General features: G+C 43.9%; 1 protein-coding gene across 4 annotated transcripts in view; it reads left to right on the top strand.

Annotated features, from left to right (window-relative positions):
* Positions 1-21510, top strand: part of CORO2B (coronin 2B) — a 581091-nt gene that overhangs the window by 490384 nt on the left and 69197 nt on the right. For all 4 annotated transcript variants that reach the window (XM_086957966.1, XM_086957970.1, XM_086957968.1 and 1 more), the window contains 3 exons: positions 11764-11928; positions 12233-12349; positions 12939-13043. In XM_086957966.1, the coding sequence (XP_086814092.1) occupies positions 11764-11928; positions 12233-12349; positions 12939-13043 (387 nt within the window). The remainder of the gene's footprint in view (positions 1-11763; positions 11929-12232; positions 12350-12938; positions 13044-21510) is intronic.

Below are 21510 nucleotides of genomic sequence, written 5' to 3'. Positions count from 1 at the left end.
TCATAGGGCATTTAAGAGTGTAATGTGGGAAAATAAGTAATTTGTAAACATATAATAACTTATAAATGAGGCATGCTTGTAAACGGAAATCACAAACTAAGGGGCTCATTATGATCGCGGACGGACTTGAGTCCGTCCGCGACCATCGAGGAGGAGGGAACCTCCGCATGGCCTGCGGAGTTCCCTCCTGTCCAATTAGGATGTGAACGCCACCCTGGCGGTCACATCCTCTATTTTTAACATTGCGGCGGGTGCGGCTTCAAGCTGCACCCGCCACAATGTTAAAAATGCATACATTGCATTTGTATGCAGAAAGCGGCAGGCACCACGCGGTGCCTGCCGATTACTGCATACAAATGCAGGGGGTACCATAGGTACCCCCCATGTGCACCCCCCAAACCCCCTTCACCCAGGGGGCCCGCAACGGGCGCCAGCAGTGAAGCTCCGTATGCTTTTCCACGGCGGAAAACCCGCTGTGGAAAAACATTTCTTTTTGGCTGAGAGACACCGCCACCATATTAGGGCTTTTCCGCCGCGGTTGTAAGCCAACCGCGGCGGAAAAGCTGCGGACGGAAACCAGGACCCACCAGCCATCCTAATGTGGCGGTGGGTCTTTGGTGAATCCGCTGCGGTTTTTCCGTATCCTCCGGGCCGGCGGTGGCTTCCGCCGGCCCGGAGGATGCGGAAAAACCGCTATCCTAATCTGCCCCTATGTTAGTGTCATCACTACCCACCCACTGTTATGAGAAAAAGGTGTAATAGACTGTGAATATACTGAGAGTTATAGGTTTAACCTTCTTTCTGGGTTCCAGTGACTACCAGGACTGTATCTTACAGGGTGAAGTCGGGCAGGATAAGTCATCTACTTCTTCAATGTGAAGGGAGGAGGTGGTTCTATTATTCTAATGTACCCCTGTGTTCCAGGTGTTTGTACTGGTGAACAGGATTCTTCAATATATATGCTGTTGCCTGTGAAAGCTGTACATGCTCATGAGTTTCCCGTAGTCAAGAGAATATCCCATAATAATGTCCAAGTGTTTATCTGAGGAAGAAACATGCGATTTGAGAATGGCTAGCTAAGCACCCTTATTCACAGATATGGGACCAGGGCGATAGACATGGTTGTATTGCATGTTCCATTTCATACGATTCTCATGACGTCAGTGTTAGAATTCCCAATTCTTTCACTCTGCTCCCACGAACCACCATGTTATTCACTTTTGTACCTTTTTTCTTGTTCTAGTTTTTACTATTCCAGTCTACGTATGCTACTGTTTTCATAGCACTCTCTATCCCTTGAACATAGCTCCGGTCTGGACAAATACATATCTGCAAGCTTCTATCCATCATTCGAGCCCAGTATCCATAAACTGTAAGATCAAACTTTTCCCTGCAACTTCACTGCAGTGTTTACAAGCCTGAAAAGTCCACTAAACAGACAGGCCCTGTAAAGTGTCTTGCATTCATACAGAAGGCTTTTTGCTTGGTATTTTATTTGTCGTACTGTCGTCGTCATCACTTTGGAGGGAGTATTCTTATGTAAGGTAACCTGTTTTCCTGGACAGACAGTTAGTCTTCCGGAAGGGCTCAGCCTTACTTCAAAAGTGCAAAGGATATAAACATTGATATATGTTCAAACAAAGGGAGAGTAAGGGAAATAAGGGGAGGAAAACTCCCAGTCCCCTGAGTTCAAATTTTAAATAACAAAGAAGGGAGTCTCCCCAGGACAGGGTGTCCTAGTGAGTTGCACGGAGTAAGATGTAGCTCAGAAAGAATCTTATCTTTCTTTTAGAAAGAATCTTTTCTTTCTTTTAGAAACCCCTCACTCACCACCTAGTGGTGACATGCTTCATCATCGGGGTCCACCCAAGCGGCTGAGTGCCACTCAGGTGTGCTTCGACGCCTGTAACTGCAGCGGAGCTGGGGTTTTTGTGATAGTGTTTAGTGAGTGATTTTTTAAAATCCTTGTGACGGTCCTTTGTTTTATTCTGGAGCCACAAGATATGTTATCAACAGGTGTGATACTAAATGTATGGCTAGATTGACCAACGAGTATCAATATTTAGGTGAGAATATGGTCAACATGTGTCAACCTTATTAGCTTGTCGTAAGGTATTCTTCTGGACCAAGTGTGCGAAACGGGAGGGTTTCTAAAAGAAAGCAAAGATTCATTCTAAAAGAAAGATTTGATTCTTTCTGAACTACATCCTACTCCGTGCAACTCACTAGGACACCCTGTCCTGGGGAGACTCCCTTCTTTGTTATTTAAAAAATATATATAAACATTGATAGCCAGGCTCCCCAAATCAATGTAAGGGTCACAGCACTCTGAATGTGACCGAGGGCATTATTTAAAGGTAGATAGACACCCTGCAAGAAGTAGTAAATCCAGAATAGATTTAAATAGGTTTATTCCAATTTCAGCACAGCAACATAGAGCAGTCTTATCTTCATTAGGACTCAGCGCAACTGACCCTTCAGATAGTGAGCATTCTAATGTAAAGTTATAAAAGAATTAGATTGTAGAACAAGCAATAACAAGTATTCTTGGTACATGAATATTTACATGAATGTTGATATGTAACACGCCTGTTGACTTAAAAAAAAAGTACAGCTGTCCCATCCACACATCCGTGCCTTTTCTAACGGATAATAGAGAACAAAGGAGTAGCCTAAAGAGCGAAATGGATTGGAGTCCCACAAGGTTCTGTTTTGGGTGAAAAATAAACTGATGACAAATTGTTGCAAGAGATTGAGAATAAAATACAAAATAGTTAGGAAGAAAACTAAGTAATAGCACCCATATCATCCTGGAAAGAGAAAGAAGACAGAAAGAGAAGTAAATTCTTATAATGACATGAATAAAGAAGAACATTGGAGACTTGGGCTCGATTTAGAGTTTTTTGCTGCGTGTACTCTGGTGCAGCTGTGACGGAGCACCCTCTCTGCCAAATCCTTGGTCCACCTGCCTGATTTACAGGCGTGCAGACCTTAAGTATGTCAATGACGGAGCCTACTCGGGCTCAGTCACTGACATACTCCTCCTATTCCCGACACACTGTGGCCGGCGGGGGTTCACATATAACATCATCTATCCAGTTAGGAGTGGACGGTGTTGCATGTTTTTTTGTTTGTTTTGTTTTTCATAATTTCCAGGTAAAACCTAGCGGTGAGGGACAGGTAAAAAAAAATGACCCTCTCGCACAATAGAAGACAACTCCTATGATATGGGGGGGCATTAGTTTCTGCTTTTTCAAAACAAAATCTCACATTGTTAAAAGTTTGACTAGGGAATGTCAGTTTGAGGAAGCCATCCGTCAAACTTTTAACATGTTGACAGGAGCCGCTATGATAGCAGTTCATGCCAATGACTAGAGATGTCTGTTGGGATACCGGACCTCTCTAAATGCGGAGTATGGGCACTCCAACCCTGGACATGGAAAGTAGTCCCAGGTCACAGAACCATTTTGCAATCTTGACAATAACAGGGACTGACCTAGGCTTCAGTGCACATGCTAAATTAGCGTGATGACGGGGCTGGTAAAAATCAGAATACCAGATTCACATACAGTCAGGTCACTCAGAGAACGCATACACACTTTTTAGGTCTCGGCTAGCCGCGCGGAAGCGCGTCTCCGCCGAGATCTTTTGTCAGCGAGTGTGCTTCCCAGGAGACACTCCTGGCCGCGCGCAGGCGATTCTTAACTGGCACGCGCATAAGTACGAGCGCTGCGCGAGGCTCCCACACAACACACGCATGCGCATACATAGAAACACACACAGAAGCGCTCACACACGCACATACATACAGAACCCCCCCACTCATACACACACACGCGCGCACACACACACACACAAGTGCACCGGCCCCCCCTCTCCTCTCCCCCCCTCTCCTCTCCTCTCCCCCCTCTCCCCCCTCCTCCCCCTCCCCTTTAACTTACTGCGGCAATCTGGGGGACTCCGCTCTCCGCACCGGCAGGGAGAGTTGACGCTGCGGCTCTTGGTAGCTCCTTTCCCGGGACTCCCTCTTGGTCAAGGGAGCCCCGCAACACGTGTGCAACGTCCTGTTGTCGGCCCGGGGCTCTCCACGCTCGCAGGAGCCCCGGGCCGCTCCACGCATTTCCTCCGCCTGCCTCCTCTTCCGGTCCGGTCGCGGCTCCGCCCCCCGTCACAGGCGACCTTGCCTGACTTCCGGTGCGGCCGCGGCGGAATTCCGGGGGCAGTAAGAGTTATTTTATATTTGGCTGCTAAATGAAACTATGGCCTGCCTGTTTTGTTACCTATGTTATTTACTCTGTTAAGATAAAAGAGCAGTTATAAATGATGTCCTTTTCGAGGCACATTTGTCTGGTTATTCACATTAGTGGGCTCCATGCCTCTTTCAATATGTACCATTAACGCTAGTGCAGGATACAATTCGGCACTGCCGTCCCAGTCACTGACAGCAGATCCAGGGCTGACAATTCACGAAAGAGACACTCTTAATTATTGTAAGTGGTGTTTTCTGTGCCTTTGTGTTTGTCTCTGTAGATCATTGCAAATCTGATCGATTTTAACGATATTATCCTGGAAATCTGTGTCAGATGTCAGTACCCCAGCCCAGAATTCCCAATATTGTACTGTAATACGTTGCATTACAGCATAATGCAACATATACAGTACTGTAAAAAAAAGCCCTGAAGTCTATCACCAGTGAAGTATGCTCAAGTCCACAAAAAGACGCACTGTGATGTAACATGCTCACCTGTGCATGCAAAGAAAAACCTCTTTCAGTGTTCCGTATGCTGTAGTATATTGTGTTTTGTTGCTAAAGAAACGCAAGCTCACACCCAATGTTTACAATTCCAAAACGAGATCACAAGAACAGTTATGGTATTGATTGGCGAACTCCGTATGTTTTCCTACTAAAGGTGCTTCACTCCCAGGGCTCCCTGTTCACGAGAATGCCGTAAAAATGTTTTAAAAAACTAAAATAAAGGGGAAGCCCTCTTGGCGGTAGTAAAAAAAACAGTATAAACAAGAATAGAGTGTTAATATATCTCAATAAGTGCCAATACAGAGTTATACATAATCTCTTTGAGTTTCATATAGATGTTGAGAAACCAGGTTGAAACGTTCATTATTTATTTCTTGCTTGAAAATAGCAGGGATATGGACACAGCCAACATGCTTCGGCCCATAACAACAGGACTTCTTCAGGGCTGTTAAACATACACACGACAAAACTTAAGCCACATACAAAACATGGATCCATGCAAATTATAAACATCAAGTGCACAGTAAAGTAACATACAAAGCAACCAATTAAAAAAAAATAACAATATTAACACAAAATATATTTGAGTGCAGAGTAGTGAGTGCAGAGTAGTGAGTGCAGAGTAGTGAGTGCAGAGTAGTGAGTGCAGAGTAGTGAGTGCAGAGTAGTGAGTGCAGAGTAGTGAGTGCAGAGTAGTGAGTGCAGAGTAGTGAGTAGTGAGTGCAGAGTAGTGAGTGCAGAGTGAGTGTGCAGAATGCAGAATAGTGAGTGCAGAGTAGTGAGTGCAGAGTACAGAGTAGTGAGTGCAGAGTAGTGAGTGCAGAGTACAGAGTAGTGAGTGCAGAGTGCAGAGTAGTGAGTGCAGAGTAGTGAGTGCAGAGTAGTGAGTGCAGAGTAGTGAGTGCAGAGTAGTGAGTGCAGAGTAGTGAGTGCAGAGTAGTGAGTAGTGAGTGCAGAGTGCAGAGTAGTGAGTGCAGAGTGCAGAGTAGTGAGTAGTGAGTGCAGAGTAGTGAGTGCAGAGTAGTGAGTGGTGAGTGTAGAGTGCAGAGTAGTGAGTGCAGAGTGAGTGTGCAGAATGCAGAATAGTGAGTGCAGAGTAGTGAGTGCAGAATGCGGAATAGTGAGTGCAGAGTAGTGAGTGCAGAGTAGTGAGTGCAGAGTAGTGAGTGCAGAGTAGTGAGTGCAGAGTAGTGAGTGCAGAGTAGTGAGTGCAGGTGCAGAGTGGTGTGTGCTGTTGAGTGCAGAGTGCTGTGTATTGGCAATGTAAATAACAATGCCATTTATTTATGATTTAAAGAAAAAAAAAAAGAAATGTCATGAGCAATGCCAATAGCTCTACCTTTAATGATGCCGAGACCATTGCATTGCAAATGCTTGTTTGCAATGCAGGGACATTCACATCCCAACACAGTGTTAAAAATGTTAGTAATTTCCGGTGGTGTTAAAGGCAAAACTGAACCTAAGCCATTTATATACGAAGTCTCATACACAAAGTTGGAGGTAGTTATCTTACCAGTATGGCAGGAGATTGCCGAGCATTTCAGTGATCACGTCTAGGTCCCTACATTTCACCTCAGGGAAGTCAGCTTCATATCAAGAACAGAGAAATGTGATTATACACACGTAACTTCATTTTCACTGTAAGATGCTGAATGCTCATGACCAATTATTAAATATATCTTATTGTGTTTTTAAATATCTATTCCAATCTGCAGACGCCAATTCCCTCTCTTTTCTTTCTTATCCCAGTCTCCTTTCTCTACTTCTACAGTTTGTCTCAGAAATTATTGAGTGTGTGGTCAGTAGTGGTTTCGGTGACTTTTTGAAAAGGGCATCACTCCGTTTATTTACAGAGTACAAAGTTAGTACACAAACTTCTTTGGATCTCCAAAGAATCTTTCAGGCGGTGCCAAGGGTCTGATGGGAGTAACTACGCAATAAGAATGTGTCTGGTAACAGAGGTGGTAGTGGCCAGTGACCTGCCTTTTTGTTCCGAAAGGAAAAGCTCCTAAATGGTATATTTGGTTCTTTTCATGGTACATATCTCCTATTTAACTGAAATTAATCCTGACTTTAGAAAATTGACTTCCTGCTGCAGTTTTGTTAGGATAACGAAAATCTGTTAATGAGCAGTTTCAGAATCCATCCCTTCAGTTAGATAGTAACGTGGGCTAAGCAATCTCAGAAAGCACTCACTGTGTACCCTGCATTAAACAGTAGCGCACTGCTTCCATTGGATCATGGGTAGTACTTTCTGACAATTACCCTGACCCAGTCCTTTGCGTTTCGTGGCCAAGATTATATTAATGACAGACAGGATGACTGAAAGTAACCCACCAGCCCCCATTTTTATATTTCATTGTAGTGAAGTCTATATCTTAAATACATCAATTCGTCCTGAAACCTCTAAGGGCTGGTGATGCATAGGTAAATAGGAGAACTTCGTCAAACTTTTTCGATGTTTTATGCCTATAATTGGCCTCAAAACTGCATTTGCCCACTACTGTATTGAACAAATTCTGTGATAATACAGACTTTTCCCCCCATAGATTGAACATGCCATTATCCTTCACATGATTTGTTGGAGACATTATATTTTGTGAGGAATCTGTATCCAATCCTACAGTAGAAACAAAGGTGATGTATTACCACGGCTGTTAACACTGTAATTTTTTTTTTTAATGCAACAGTTTTGTCACATTACATTCCAACTGCTGTTGTACCAAATTCCAAACGTTCACTTTCTTTTGGGATTCTGCAACTTCATTTACACATTTTAATTACATGATTAAATTCAATCCTGCCTAGCTTGAAATTGTTGTTCCATTATAAAGTAATGAGCAATAATGCAAACAAACATGCGTTGGTGTTGAAATCCTTCAGAACTCAAGTATACGATATTGCTCCATATTTTGAATAAAATAGCCTCACTCCTTGACTTGTTCTCAGGATTTTTTACTTAAATGGCTAATTAGAGGAGCACAAGATGGCGTTAATTATTTTTTCATAATAAAATAGGCATATTCTCTTACAGACTCTATCAGCATTCCATTTCCCTGTCCACTCATAAGCATCGATTTGCCAAAGGTCAAGATTTTTCTTCTACTTAAATCTATTTTAGGCCATTCGATTTGCTGTTTTCAGTGAGTAAACGTAATAACTGTTGAAGGTCGATGGGTGACTTGCCTATCACTATCAAATAAGTCAGTTTAAGCCATCAGAAAAATACTAATTTCCTCCTCGCCCCCAATTTTGGAGAAAGAAATGAAATTGTTTACAAAGGGAGAAAAGATCAGCCACATAGACCTTAAACAGAGCATGCGCAAGTACGCAGCCTTGCGTTAGAGCATTGAAATTTTAATTCTTATTATAAAAAAAAGTTCACTCGCTGTCTGATGTGTAATAGGAATCAATTTAATTCAAGGTCATTCATTTTATTCCATTGCTGCATTGTTCAATGTATCCAAATTGATGAATAAGGCAAAACTTGGGGTTCCCCTTTTTTTTTAGCCTATTATGCTGTTTACACCATCAGGCTGTCGCATGTAAAAGGTGTGATCTAAGTTTCCTCTGTTCCCTTAATAACATTTAAGAGTTACAAAGATTCCCGTCTAAATTTTGATTTACGTATTATGCAAAAACATTTCCTCTATATTAAGCAAAGAGCCAATCCTTTCGGGTCTATTCCACACGTTTTTTTTTTTTTGCAGCTGTATTTTGTTCAAACGTCGTTAAATACTGCATGTAATAAGTGTGTTCAAAATAGCAGGTTACTTTTCAGCAAGGCTGTAGATAAGACGTTGGTTCCTGAAGTCCTAGAAATTTGTAAATATGTCATTGTTTTTCAGTAGCTGAGCTGTAAGTATCTCCCTCCTGGCACCAACAATCTGGATACCTGCTGTATCTCCTGAATCTGCCTTTTTACTATAATGCCCGGTGATAAGACCATATAACTGTTTATTAATTTTCATGCCAGGCTTGGATTTAGAGGATATTTGCCACCATTTGCCCTGGTTTGTATATCTTTCCTTTTCGATGGGGAAGAACTCATACCATTTTTTGCTCCGGATATAAACACCTTTCAATGCCTAAAGCAATTGATACTGCAAATTTCCCACCAATGTGTCAAATATTAATCTAATTCCCTACTTTCATACCATGAATTCAGAAACTCCAGATTTGAAGATGACTTATCATATTTCCAGAAGCGAGTCTACGAGCAAGGCTTTTTGTGGTTCCTCGTGTGCAGTATTTAAAGTCATTTGCTAAGGTAAATGGCCACTGCTAAATATATGTATAATTTTAACGCCAATAACAGGCATTCGTCCAAGAGCAGTCAAGGGCTGCATTCCTGGCAACTAGAGGGCTTAGAGTGATGTTGGACATCTCCCATCATTTAAAGAGCAAGTCTGCAGGAACATGAGTTGATGAAACAACCATTATACCCTATGATTTCCTTTTGCTTAGTTACATTACATTGGGGAACAGCGTTTACAACGCAACTTTTACAACAAAGTACCTTTACGACGCAACCATTACAACGCAAGTCATTACAACGACTTGCGCTGGGGGGCGCTCTAGGATAGGGAATAGTTTTAATTTACTATCCAACACCTTCCCTACTATCCACGGGGACTGGAGTTGGAATAGTAAATTAAACTGTTCACTATCCAGCGCCCCCCAACGCAAGTTGTAACGACTTGCGTTATAAAAGTTCATCGTAAAGGCATGCGTTGTAACGACGTACATCCCATTACATTGGGATTATCCCCCACATATTTCCACTTCAGATTATGCTTGTCCAAACAGATAACTATTAATGTAATTATTATCGGCTCCCTCTAGTAAGCATCCTTTACACTCTGTATCATATAAACTACTGTTGCAGCAAGTCAACAATTTTTACCCTTTAAAAGATTAAATACCACAATCAGTTTTTTTTACTCCTGAGTATGTTTTTATATTAATTTGGCCCATCACTGCTAAGTCACTATGTCCTACTTTGACCTTGCCTATGCAACCTCTAGCTACTTTACACAATGCTATAAGACCCCTTTGGACATCCCTCTTTCTGACAGTTTAACTTTTATTTCAAACTTCACAAAGCTGTCAAAGGTGACCTGTCTCATTCATGGTCTTCCATCCATCTTTCCAAGTCTGCTACATTCAAGAAGTGAGGAAAAGGCACTTAGAGGCACCCTCCCCAGTGGATTGTACATTTTTGTCCAATTTTTTTATTTTTATGAAAATGAGTTTCGGCTTAAAAAGGGCCGCAGCCAGACTCTTTGAATGATTTGATTTCTCTTTGTGTTGTTATAGACCCTACTGTTCTGAGCAGTCGATACGCTGATCACTCATGTACTTGGGGAGTGTTCTTTCTAATGGTAGTTTTATCAGAGTTCATATTCCGGACAACAAACCTGATTTATGTTATGTAATTTTAAAGTTTTTCTTCAATAGTCTGCTCCTTTACATTATTTGGTCTTAAAAAGCTGGATATGGTAGTTTTAGGTATGCCTCTACTTTTACTCTTATTGATCGAACACTGATACTTTCATCCTGAGCACCTTGTTTATCATTAATAAATTCTACTCTCTTTATACTTTGTGATTGGATACAACTCAAGCTTGGTGCAGTTTTTAGAATTTTAAGTATTGTTCCTGTTTACAAACAGCCATTGTTTGGACATGTACGGAAGGTCAATATTAATTTATTTGAGCTCATCCTTATGTCACGTTGTCTTAGTTCTAACAATCCATTATCCTTCCGAAATTCAAAAACATCTGATATAGGGTTTAAGGTTTCCTTTAGCAGATTTAACAAAGTTCTGGCATGGTGACGAGGATCTTTCATCGATTTACCCCCCCCCAGTACTCTACTTATCTTGAGGTGGGAGGAGGCCAGATTGCATACTTTATGCATCTTAGCCAGTGATTCCCACAAATATTTCCTCCTATCTTTAATCCGAGAAATCTCCTTGGGATTTCCCATATCTCTGAGGTCGCTATTTCTACAGTTATCAGCCGTTCCATCCACAATTATCCTTGATGCTTGTGATATGGTCTTATTCTGGGATATAGCCATTTTTGTCTCTGTGTAGGACAAGTGGAGCATCCCCTGTAGGCACAGTCCACTTGTCTCATATCAGCCAGGACTCGTGTCAGATAACCTTGTTCTCTCTGTATTGGTCATGCCAAAAACTGACCTGCGTGGAACGCAAGCACCAGTAACTCTGCTACAACTAGGAGTTCCGAAGATTACACCAAGCAAGGGTTTAACTTAAAATCCTTATACACAAGGAAAGGGCTTGAACTGTGAATTTTAAAATAAACTTGATTGTAAACTAGGCAAGGGGTAACCCAGGATTTATTGTAGGAAAACATGGGAAACCTAGTTTTTATATGACTAACATTAGAAAAAGGGATGTTCTAATTTACGGAATGAAGTAATAGTCCTAATTTCTGTTTTTTGGGATTTACCTGAACAGATGAAGAGTGAAAGTCAGTGCTGTGAAATATGCCCTGACATGCTGTGTAAGTGGTAACTCTGCACTGCAATATTTATCTAGTGCTTTTTCTCACACTGTCACTGCTCACGATAATATACAATCAGCCTCACTTACTGTCAGAATCACAGAATGTGCTTGGTAAAGCTGACTGATGTACGAAGGCACCCGGAGTGACTGGTTTGAGACAGGTACCTGAACTCTCAAACCCGGAGACCTTGAATTAGATTGTACTGCTGCGAGTGGTTGTCTTTGTTCCTCGGTGATGTTCTTGCAGTGTGTTCTGGACACTTGCTGGCTGCAGCTGACTGCTGCTGTTCACTCTTTTTGCTGGTAGTAGCTGTTGCCGCTAGCTGTTCGCTGTTAGTTGCTTTTACCGCTTGCTCTTGCCTTTTGAGTGCTGGCTGCTACTTGCCACTGTTAGTTACATTTGGCTGGTGACTGTGACTCTTTGCCACTGGCTGCAGCTGTATGCTTGCTAACACTAGTTTCATTCCTACAGATTCTCATCTGGAACCTGGAGAAGGGTGACCCTGTGAAGATGATTGACTGTCACACAGATGTCATACTATGCATGTCCTTCAACACGGATGGCAGTCTGCTCACCACCACATGCAAGGATAGGAAACTTCGAGTCTTCGAGCCACGCTCAGGCAAAGTGCTGCAGGTGAATAGAGCACAATACAGTGTCTAATTGCATAGAACACCCATGACCAGCAGCCATGACCAGCGAGGGACTAGATTTCAGTTTGTTCAGGAGATCTTCAAGCAGACAAGTGTTTCTGAAAGACCATTGAGGCTGAAGCTTTGGCATAACCACACGCCAGTCTTTGTGGCAAACTCTACACCGGCCCCTCCTCTGTAATCCTTCCCCTGACATGGGGGCACCGGCTGCCTCTAAATCTGACTCAGTGCGTTAGCATATTCTGCTAGTCCTTCCTAGTTTATAATGACTCCTCTCTTTTCCACAGGAAGCTCGCTGCAAGAATCATAAAGTGAACCGTGTGGTTTTCCTAGGTAACATGAAGCGCCTACTGACGACGGGTGTCTCAAGGTGGAACACCAGGCAAATTGCATTATGGGATCAGGTGAGCTTGATAACCCATAGAACACCTTGTACTGGTATCTCTGATATGTCGGGGTGTAGGGTTGAAATAGATTTAAAATATGTGACAGATGGCCTTAGAGCTCTGTTTGAGGTTGGTAGAGTAATGCTATTAGGAAAAACCAGTTTTTCTGCAAAACTCTGGGAAATGATGTATTGAGAATAGGATCACACTTCATAAAGAATAGAGGTAAGCGATGTAACATTTAGGGACCCCATAATGACACATGTTGTCAACAATATGGTTGCTCACCTGGTGTACAAGCTTAGGAATTACAGTAAGAAGTAAAATGGTAAAACTTTGAAAGTTCTTGTGGTAAAATGTTTACATTCTGAACAAGAGAATTCCAGGTCTCGAGGCTGTGGGGGGCTTAGGATGTCATGGGCATTATTAAGGCAGTGTGCATTGAGAAGCAGTTTATGGTGGTACCCGGTGTACTTTTGTTAGAAGGAAAGTGTTACCTCACCGTTCATTTAATCTCTTAAATCAGAATGTATTCCAGTGTACCTTTTTGAACCTGGTAATCTCAAGTCCATGTGCCTAGCTGGCTGACCCTTCTCTTTATCTGCAGGAAGATCTGTCCATGCCACTGGTTGAGGAGGAGATCGATGGGCTGTCTGGCCTCCTGTTTCCCTTCTATGATGCGGACACTCACATGCTGTACCTCGCTGGAAAGGTAAGGTGCACTGACCTGGACTTAGGAAGTTTAAACATCCTTCAGCATTGCTGATAGAAGCTGTGTGTATCCTAATCTTTATGATGTCCTTTGGTTCTGTGAGCAGCTCTAACAGAAAATGAAGGGGGAGGCAAAATATATTTGTGCTTCCATCATAGAGACCAGTTAAAAGTGAACAAATTCACTGGATCATGGATTGAGCTTCCCAGCAGTGTCCTACTTAAGCAATTACTGAGCATGCACTACTTCTGTGATGGTGTCAGAACCCACTGAGCGACATTTCCATCCCCAATGATGTGCATAAGTAAATCTCTTCTCCTGTGTCTGACGCATTCAAGAAGAAGGTTGTGTTTCTCATTTTGACTGTGTGACTGAACACTTGTTGGGTTATGAAATCCCAGAAGATGCAAGACTGAGCTGGAGACTAGGGCACACCATAAGTCCCCTACTATCTACCTAACAATATTCCCTGTCTGTGGCCAACCACACAAAAAGGAGACTGTAGATTACGGAAGATTTACAATAACAACAGCAAGTAAGGAGTTGGATAGACATAAAAAAAAGAAGTTTTGAAATCAAGCCGATTGCCACCTTTCAATTGGGGTTCCCAGATAGATTGCCAGGCTATGTGGGGGGGGGGGAGGGGGCTTTGAAAAGCTTGTAACAGTCTGATTGTACAGCTCACATGCTGAACCTTACTCCCTTTGTAGTTGGTTTCCTCGAAGTTTCTTGTTGCCCCTCTTTCGAAGACAAATGGGTGTAAGGAAAGAGAAGAAAGAGCAGGAGCACTGCGGAGGTACTTTAGCTTCTGCTTGACTACCTACAAAAAGACATTTTGAGAGACCAGTTCTGTTATAATTAGGCACTCTTGGAATTTAAAGGGAAATTTACTTAAAAGCCAATTAAATACTGGTAAATTGTGTTTTTAATACAGCGACAGACCCATTGCTACCACATTTCTAAATGTATGTTTCAACAGAGGTAAAGATGCATAATGAAAGAAGAATGCTGGTCTGCTGATTCACACACATGTTTTTTCCTGTGGGGATGCGGGATTGAGTACACCTTTGTGGCACTTAAAAAATACCTGGAAGTAAACCGCATTCCAAGGGGCTAAAAATTGACATATTCCTGGATATGGAAGACCTAGACTAGGAGAGGGCAGAAAAACACAAATTGAATGAGTAATAAAGATAAGTGTTTTAGTAAATCTAGCAGCATCTCAAATGAACATGTTGAATTAGGAGATAGAGGAGATTAAAAACGAAATTGAACATCTAAATTGACCCAAGAAAACTAATGAGACTTTAGACAGCATAATGTCTAAATACCAACAAGAAATGAGTAATAGAAAGAAATCAAACTTTCGGCGGGGTGGAGGGGGGGGGGAGGGGTAGGGGTAAAAGAACCCATCAGTCAGGGAGGGTCTACAGATATTCTAAAAATTATGACACTACTGTCAAGAACGTGATAGGTGCCAATAGCGTAAGTTTGGCACAGATTGGTGTAACACATAGCAGCAGTAAAGCTTCAAATATTGAAACAGGCAACAATGTATTTGATTCAGAAGGTACTTCAAAAACCAGATAAGCAAAAGGGAGAAAAACTGTGTATTTTTTAGATACGTTTAGGATGATGAGCTTGTGGGAATCAAGAACCACCCAAAAAAAAGAGACAGGTTTGGAGGATCAGAGACAGAGAGGAAAAAGAGGAGGGGCCAAGCTGCTATCAAGAAGATATCACACAGAAGGACGGTGTAAAACTCTGGCTCAGAGCAAGAAGGAAATAACAAGATAAATAATACTATAATCCCTTATCTTTCCAACTGGGTATTATCTGAGACAGACACTAGCTTGCCTAACTTTGAACTTTACACCTACTAAGAATATGGATGACTTTGAATCTAAAGCAGACTTACTCATAAGATGAAACTAAAAGATTTTTGGGAGTCTATATCTAAGGTTAATCGACAATAAGAGTAGAGACAGAGGCATCATCTGGTATAAAAAAATTCAAAGATGATTATATGTTGGTAACCGTGGATGTTGCAAGTCTGTACACGATTATTGATACTGAGAAGAGGGTAGCGAGCCAATTAAATTGATCTTGTTATGAGAGCAGCATGTTACTTAAAACACTCAATGATATTAGATCTGACTAAGTTTGTGCTGGATCAATTTCTGTGATAAAATAACTTGTACCACCAAATATGTAGAACTGCTATGGGTTCCAAGTTTGCCCTCAATTATTCTAATCTCTTCACTGGCTTGTAGGAGAGGGAACATTCCTTGGCCGGTCCTCACTTCTGCTCCAGTACAGTAGTATTTTGGGGTGGCTATATAGATGATATCCTAATAATAGGGAATGATACTATTATGGAATTGAAAATATATCACAAATGTGTTACACCTATATTGTGAGACTGAGTTTTGAGTTTGACTACAAAAAGGATTGTCTTTTTAAATGTGGAACTGTATTTAGACAATAATACGTTATTGTCAAAGATCTTTTGAACACACATCTATGTGAATATGGTTGTACATGCACAATCTAGACACATAAGAAAACAGAGGGAGGATATCCTTTATGGGGAACTAATAAAGGCCAAAAGGCATTGCAGCATAGAAACCGAACATAACAAAGACATTTATGCAAATAGGCCTACATTTAAAGAAAGACATTGTTATATGCTTAAACTTTAGTAGGTCATCCAGATTAGAGCTATTGAAAGATAAACCTTAAAGAAATAAACTGATACTGGCAATATTTGATTCATCACTAAATAAAGAAGCTACGATGACAGCATCAATAGTAGTTTGATGAAAAACTGAAGCTGTAGACAATGTGTTAATGCAACTTCATGAACTGGGTTTTGATTTGTATAAAAACTTTGTGAAAAATTGAGTCCTTACTTAAGATATAATAAAGAACTAAGAAGAAGAAGGAATCTAATTTGTGTGGAATTGTAGATCGACGTTAAATAGGGTTACATAATTGTTCCACTTCTTTAGAAGGAAATATTTACACCTCTTTGCGTGACGGCCAGACCAAAGTCATGCTGCAATTAATCTTGTTCTATTGGCTGTGTACAGGGAGACATCGGTCGGCTTATGTAGATGAGTATTTGAAAATCCCCTCAACAAGGCACATTGTTAGCAGACATTTTCTAGCAGGTTTATCATCTTGTAGCAGACAGCTGATGGGCAATTAAGGTAGCAAGTGAACAGTAGAAGTATGCCACAAGACTTTGTGCACTCACCTGAGTGTGTCTTGAATACCTGTGATGGTGAGCATGTCTGAAAATGAAAGGCCCGCAGCGACTGTTCTTTGCCTACTCCCACCCTTTTCAGATGGTGAACATCCAAGTGGAACGTTGCACCAAATACAGGGATCACACTGATAACAGACCAGAGATTTGTACTTGAACTGGTGAAAGCTGATTTTGAGGTTTGCTGGGAAACTTTCATCCCAAAATCAGTAATGCCTTCAGAGGCCTGCTAACTGGTTTGACCCTCAGAGGAACATCAAGTTCGAGGCATGTGGGCTGCTGAATTCATATCTGTGCATAGATCGCCGCCTAGTGTTGGGTCCGGATGATGCACATAGTTGTCCTGGAAGAGTCTTCGAAGTATCACAAATTAGGTGACTCCTCCCCTGGACTACAGTGCGAATGGGCATCCTCTCCGTCTTCAGATTGGTTTTTCCGCCATCGGGTTCGGATGTACTTTCTTGACTCAAGTTCGGAATCAGAATAAAACACTTTGCGCAAGACCAAAAGGCCTTCGGGGCGTCGGTATTGTCTTGTTCGGTGCATCTTCGAACAGGACGTCGAAGGCCGTTTGCTTTTTTGACACCAAAGGCCCCAACTAAGACGACGATGGAACGGAGAGCCCGTTCAAGAGATGCCCCGTGTGCAGTTCAAAATACCCTCACATTGATGTGCACCCAGTGTGCAATAAATGTTTATCCCCGGACCACAACGAGGCCAGCTGTATGGCCTGTTCCAAGTTCTGGTCCAAGAAGATGCTTCGACTTCGACGCGCAGCAAGACAGTCGGCGCAGAAAGCGGCGCCTGACCCGGAGAACATCTTCAAGGCCGATGACTATGAAGACGTCGATGAAGAGGATCCTGACCAGCAGTCGGAGCAAGATTCTAACTTCGGCGTGGACGACGATGACGACTACGTCCATGATGAAGACGTCGTCGAGGTAGGAGACGACGCAGAGGTCATCGGAGCCGTCGATGACGACTCGAACGAGGAGCAAGGCCCACCCGCAGTCGTGGGGCCTAATATTGACACTGTGCTCTCTAAGGCTCAGGTCGAGGCATCGCCGGAAGGCCTTAGCCGAGATCTTACTCCGCATTCTATAGCCCCGCGTCAAGGCCTGGCTCAAAATAATTCTAAGGAGTCATTGGTCGATCCATCAAATCGAAACCGAAACCAACAGAGGCGAAAACGAAACTGGTGAAGGCAGTCCTCGGATCGTCGCCCTCGGACTCCTCTGCTCCAGTCAAGTCTAAAAGTGTCATCGACCCTTCGGGCCACAAGGGGGCGTCGGCCCGAAGAGCGGGGCGTCGAAGCCGGCTTCTGCGGTCAAGCACGTCACTCTGACGCCGTCGACGTCCAAACATGGTGACACTGGCAAAGGACTCCAGACTAAAAAGACTGTCGAACCAGCGCTTGCAACCTCCAAGCCACTGTTGAACAAGGCCCTCGAGTCGAAGACCAAACCCGACCCGAAAGAGCATATCGCGTCGAAGCCCAAGGTCGTACCTGCTGCGCACCATGGGCTCGAGTCGACGCAAGGCCGCAAGCATGCTGGTGATCCTCCGAAGCAGATCGGATCGAAGACGACCTCAATCTCAAAGAAGGTCGGTTCATCTCCGGTGCTTCCTCCAATTAAATACGGACTGCCCCCGACCGCTCGACCCAAAGCGTTCGAGCCACAAAAGAGCACCGAAACGTCCAAGAAGGTGTCAGGACCTTCCAAGTCTCAAACCATTCCAGAGGTGGTAGTGTTCCAGGCACCCTCGTATGACAATCAGTCGAAACTCTTCTACGACTTCGATTCTGACAGGCTCACCATTCACAAATGGAAAATCGCTCCAGAACATCCTTTGGAGTCATACAGAATCTCTCTCAAAAGGAAAAGGGATTCAGCCACCTCACCTGTTCTCTTCGAACCTGTGGAGTCATATACACAACACTATGCCTATTCTCCCACATGCAGCGATGAGGATGTGGGAGAGGGTTACAGTCAGATTGAATTTACTTATCATGCTGATGCAGATCAGGAAGAACCTCAACCCTGGACTGACCCTGTTGACCCTGATGAGCCACACACTACGCCTGATACTCTGTCCTATAATGTCAAGACCTCGCCTACTGAAGACACAGCGGTGTTTAACGCTTTACTTGAAAGGGCGGCCATTAACCATGACGTGGAAATGCACGCAGACCCAGTGGAGGAGGACTTTCTGTTCGATACTTTCTCCACCTCGGAAAGATCAGTAAAGACATTGCCTATGCTAAAGGGCGTCCTGAAACATGCTACTGACATTTTCAAGGAAACCGCAAGGGATGTAAACCCAAGGATTGAAAGAAAATATCGGCCTGCGCCTGTGGACCCTACGTACATCAAGGGCCAGCTCCCATTGGACTCCTTAGAAGTGGCTAATGCTCGCAAGAGAGCAAACTCCCAAACGAGTGGTGATGCTCCTCCTCCGTACAAAGAATCCAAAACCTTGGAAGCTTCTGGCAAGCGTGTAGCTGCTCAAGCGGCTAATATTTGGAGGATCGCAAATACACAGGCCCTATTAGCCAGATACGATAGGGCTCACTACGACACGTTAGAGCAGCTAATGCAACACCTGCCTGATGTTTATAAGGAGGGAGCAGAAATGCTAATACAGGAAGGAAAGTTGATTTCAAATGCATCCATCAAGTATGCACTCGATGCAGCAGACACAGCAGCTAGGGCCATCAACACTAGTGTAATGCTGAGACGTCATGCCTGGCTCCGTATCTCTGGTTTCAAACAAGAGATCCAAACAACTTTTCTCAATCAGCCAGTTAACCCTGACTTTCTTTTTGGTCCTGATGTAGACACGACCCTTGAAAAGATTAAGAAAGACACTGAGACAGCAAAATCCATGGGGGCTCTACAGTCACAGCAGTTCTGGGGCAGTTCATTTCGTCGCTTCAGTAACAGGGGAGCCTCTAGAGGTCAAGCACTGCAGCAAGCCCAATACAACATGGGGAGCACGCAAACCACCTATAACAAGAATAACAGGGTGGATATCGTGGGAACAGCACCAAAGGCAGAGGACGTGGAAATAACAATGCCAGATCCTCCGCCCCCAATAGGCAGTGACGCCTTGTCACTGCCCCCAGACCATATAACACCGGTCGGGCGAAGACTCCAGCAGTTCCTGCCAGTCTGGGAAGGCATTACCACAGAGAGGTGGGTGAGACAACTTATCCAATACGGCTACTGTCTAGAACTAACCTCCACTCCACCCAACATACCCCCAAGGCACCGTCCTATGTCCGCAGAGCACATGCACTTATTGCAGCAAGAAGTACTCTCCAAGCTGCAAAAAGGTGCAATAGAACTCGTGCCTTTCGAACAGCAAGGTACAGGGGTGTACTCACTGTACTTCTTGATCCCCAAAAAGGACGGTTCCCTGCGGCCCATTCGAGACCTCAGACCCCTGAACCAGTACATCTTGTCGGAACATTTTCATATGTTGACTCTACAGCAAGTCCTACCATTGCTCAGTCAGGGAGACTTCCTGGCAACCCTAGACCTGAAAGATGCATATTTCCACATTCCTATTCACCCAGGTCACAGGAAGTATCTCAGGTTCACAGTCAACAACCAGCATTACCAGTTCAAGGTCCTGCCTTTCGGGGTCACTACTGCCCCCAGGGTGTTCACCAAGTGCTTGGTGACAGTGGCTGCGCACCTTCGGAGACAACACATCCATGTCTATCCTTATCTAGACGACTGGCTTGTCCAAGCAAAGTCAGCCCAGCAGTGTGCCAGCCACATGTCCCTCACAATTCACCTCCCTCACAGTCTAGGATTTTCACTAAACTACCCAAAATCACACCTTCAACCCGCACACGTGCAACAGTACCTAGGTGCGACAATAAACACTCTAACAGCGACGGCGCAGCCCAACGCTGCCAGAGTCAACAGCATGCAATTGCTGATTCAGAAGTTCAGGCCCCAGCACTCACTCCCAGCGCAGGTATTTATGCAGCTGATAGGTATGATGGCCTCCTGCATCTTCATAGTCCCGCACGCGAGGCTACACATGCGTCCCCTTCAAGAGTGCTTAGCACGACAGTGGAACCAGGCTCACGCACATCTAAAAGACCTAGTGTTGGTGACCGGTCATGCATACAACGCTCTGCATTGGTGGAACACACAAAACCTTTTCTGGGGACGACCGTTCCAAGAGCCTGTCCCACAAATAGTGCTGACAGCGGAAGCATCTCTCCAGGGCTGGGGAGCGCATGTCCTCCATTATACCGTGCAAGGACTATGGACGACGCAGCAGCAAAAGATGCATATCAACCTGTTGGAGCTGATGGCAATCTTCATGGCACTAAAGGCATTCAAGTTGCATTTGTGCAACAAAGTTGTGCTGATCCGGACGGACAACATGACTGCCATGTATTACATCCAGAAGCAGGGAGGCACGCACTCTCCACAATTGTCTCATCTAGCCCAGAGCATGTGGAAGTGGGCCATTCAGAGGAACATGTTCCTCATGGCCGAACATCTCCCGGGCAAAGACAACCAGATGGCGGGCCTGCTCAGCAGGCACAGCCATCAGATGCACGAGTGGGAGATACACCCCTCGATGCTCCAACCATATTTCCAGCAGTGGGGTCATTCAGAGATGGACCTATTCGCCACACAGGAAAACGCAAAATGCCAAACCTTCGCCGCCAGGTTCCCACACCCGCAGTCTCAGGGCAATGCAATATGGATGAACTGGTCAGGCAGATTTGCGTACGCTTTTCCTCCAGCACCGCTCATCCCGCTAGTGGCACGCAAACTGCGACAACACTCCATGACGCTCATCCTGGTTGCTCCAAAGTGGGCAAGGCAGGCGTGGTACACCACACCACGTTCCTAGAACTTTCAGTGGTGCCTCACCAACGACTGCGCCTCACTCCCAGTCTCCTCACTCAGAGCCATGGAGACATTCAGCACCCAGATCCGCAACAGTTGAGCCTTGCAATATGGCTCCTGAGGTCATAGAGTTTGGCTACCTCAACTTACCCCCTGACTGTATGAACATCATCAAGGAGGCAAGGAGACCTACTACCAGGGCATGCTATGCGGCCAAATGGAAGCGATTTGTCATCTACTGTTCCAATAATGACATAAATCCGCTGGATGCGTCCACGCAAAACATTATCTGTTATTTGCTACACCTATACAGATG

The sequence above is a fragment of the Lissotriton vulgaris genome, chromosome 2_1 (assembly GCF_964263255.1).
Source record: "Lissotriton vulgaris chromosome 2_1, aLisVul1.2, whole genome shotgun sequence".
Lineage (NCBI taxonomy): Eukaryota > Metazoa > Chordata > Amphibia > Caudata > Salamandridae > Lissotriton > Lissotriton vulgaris.
The sequence above is the reverse complement of the archived record's forward strand: the minus strand, read 5'-3'. Positions and strand labels throughout refer to the sequence as shown.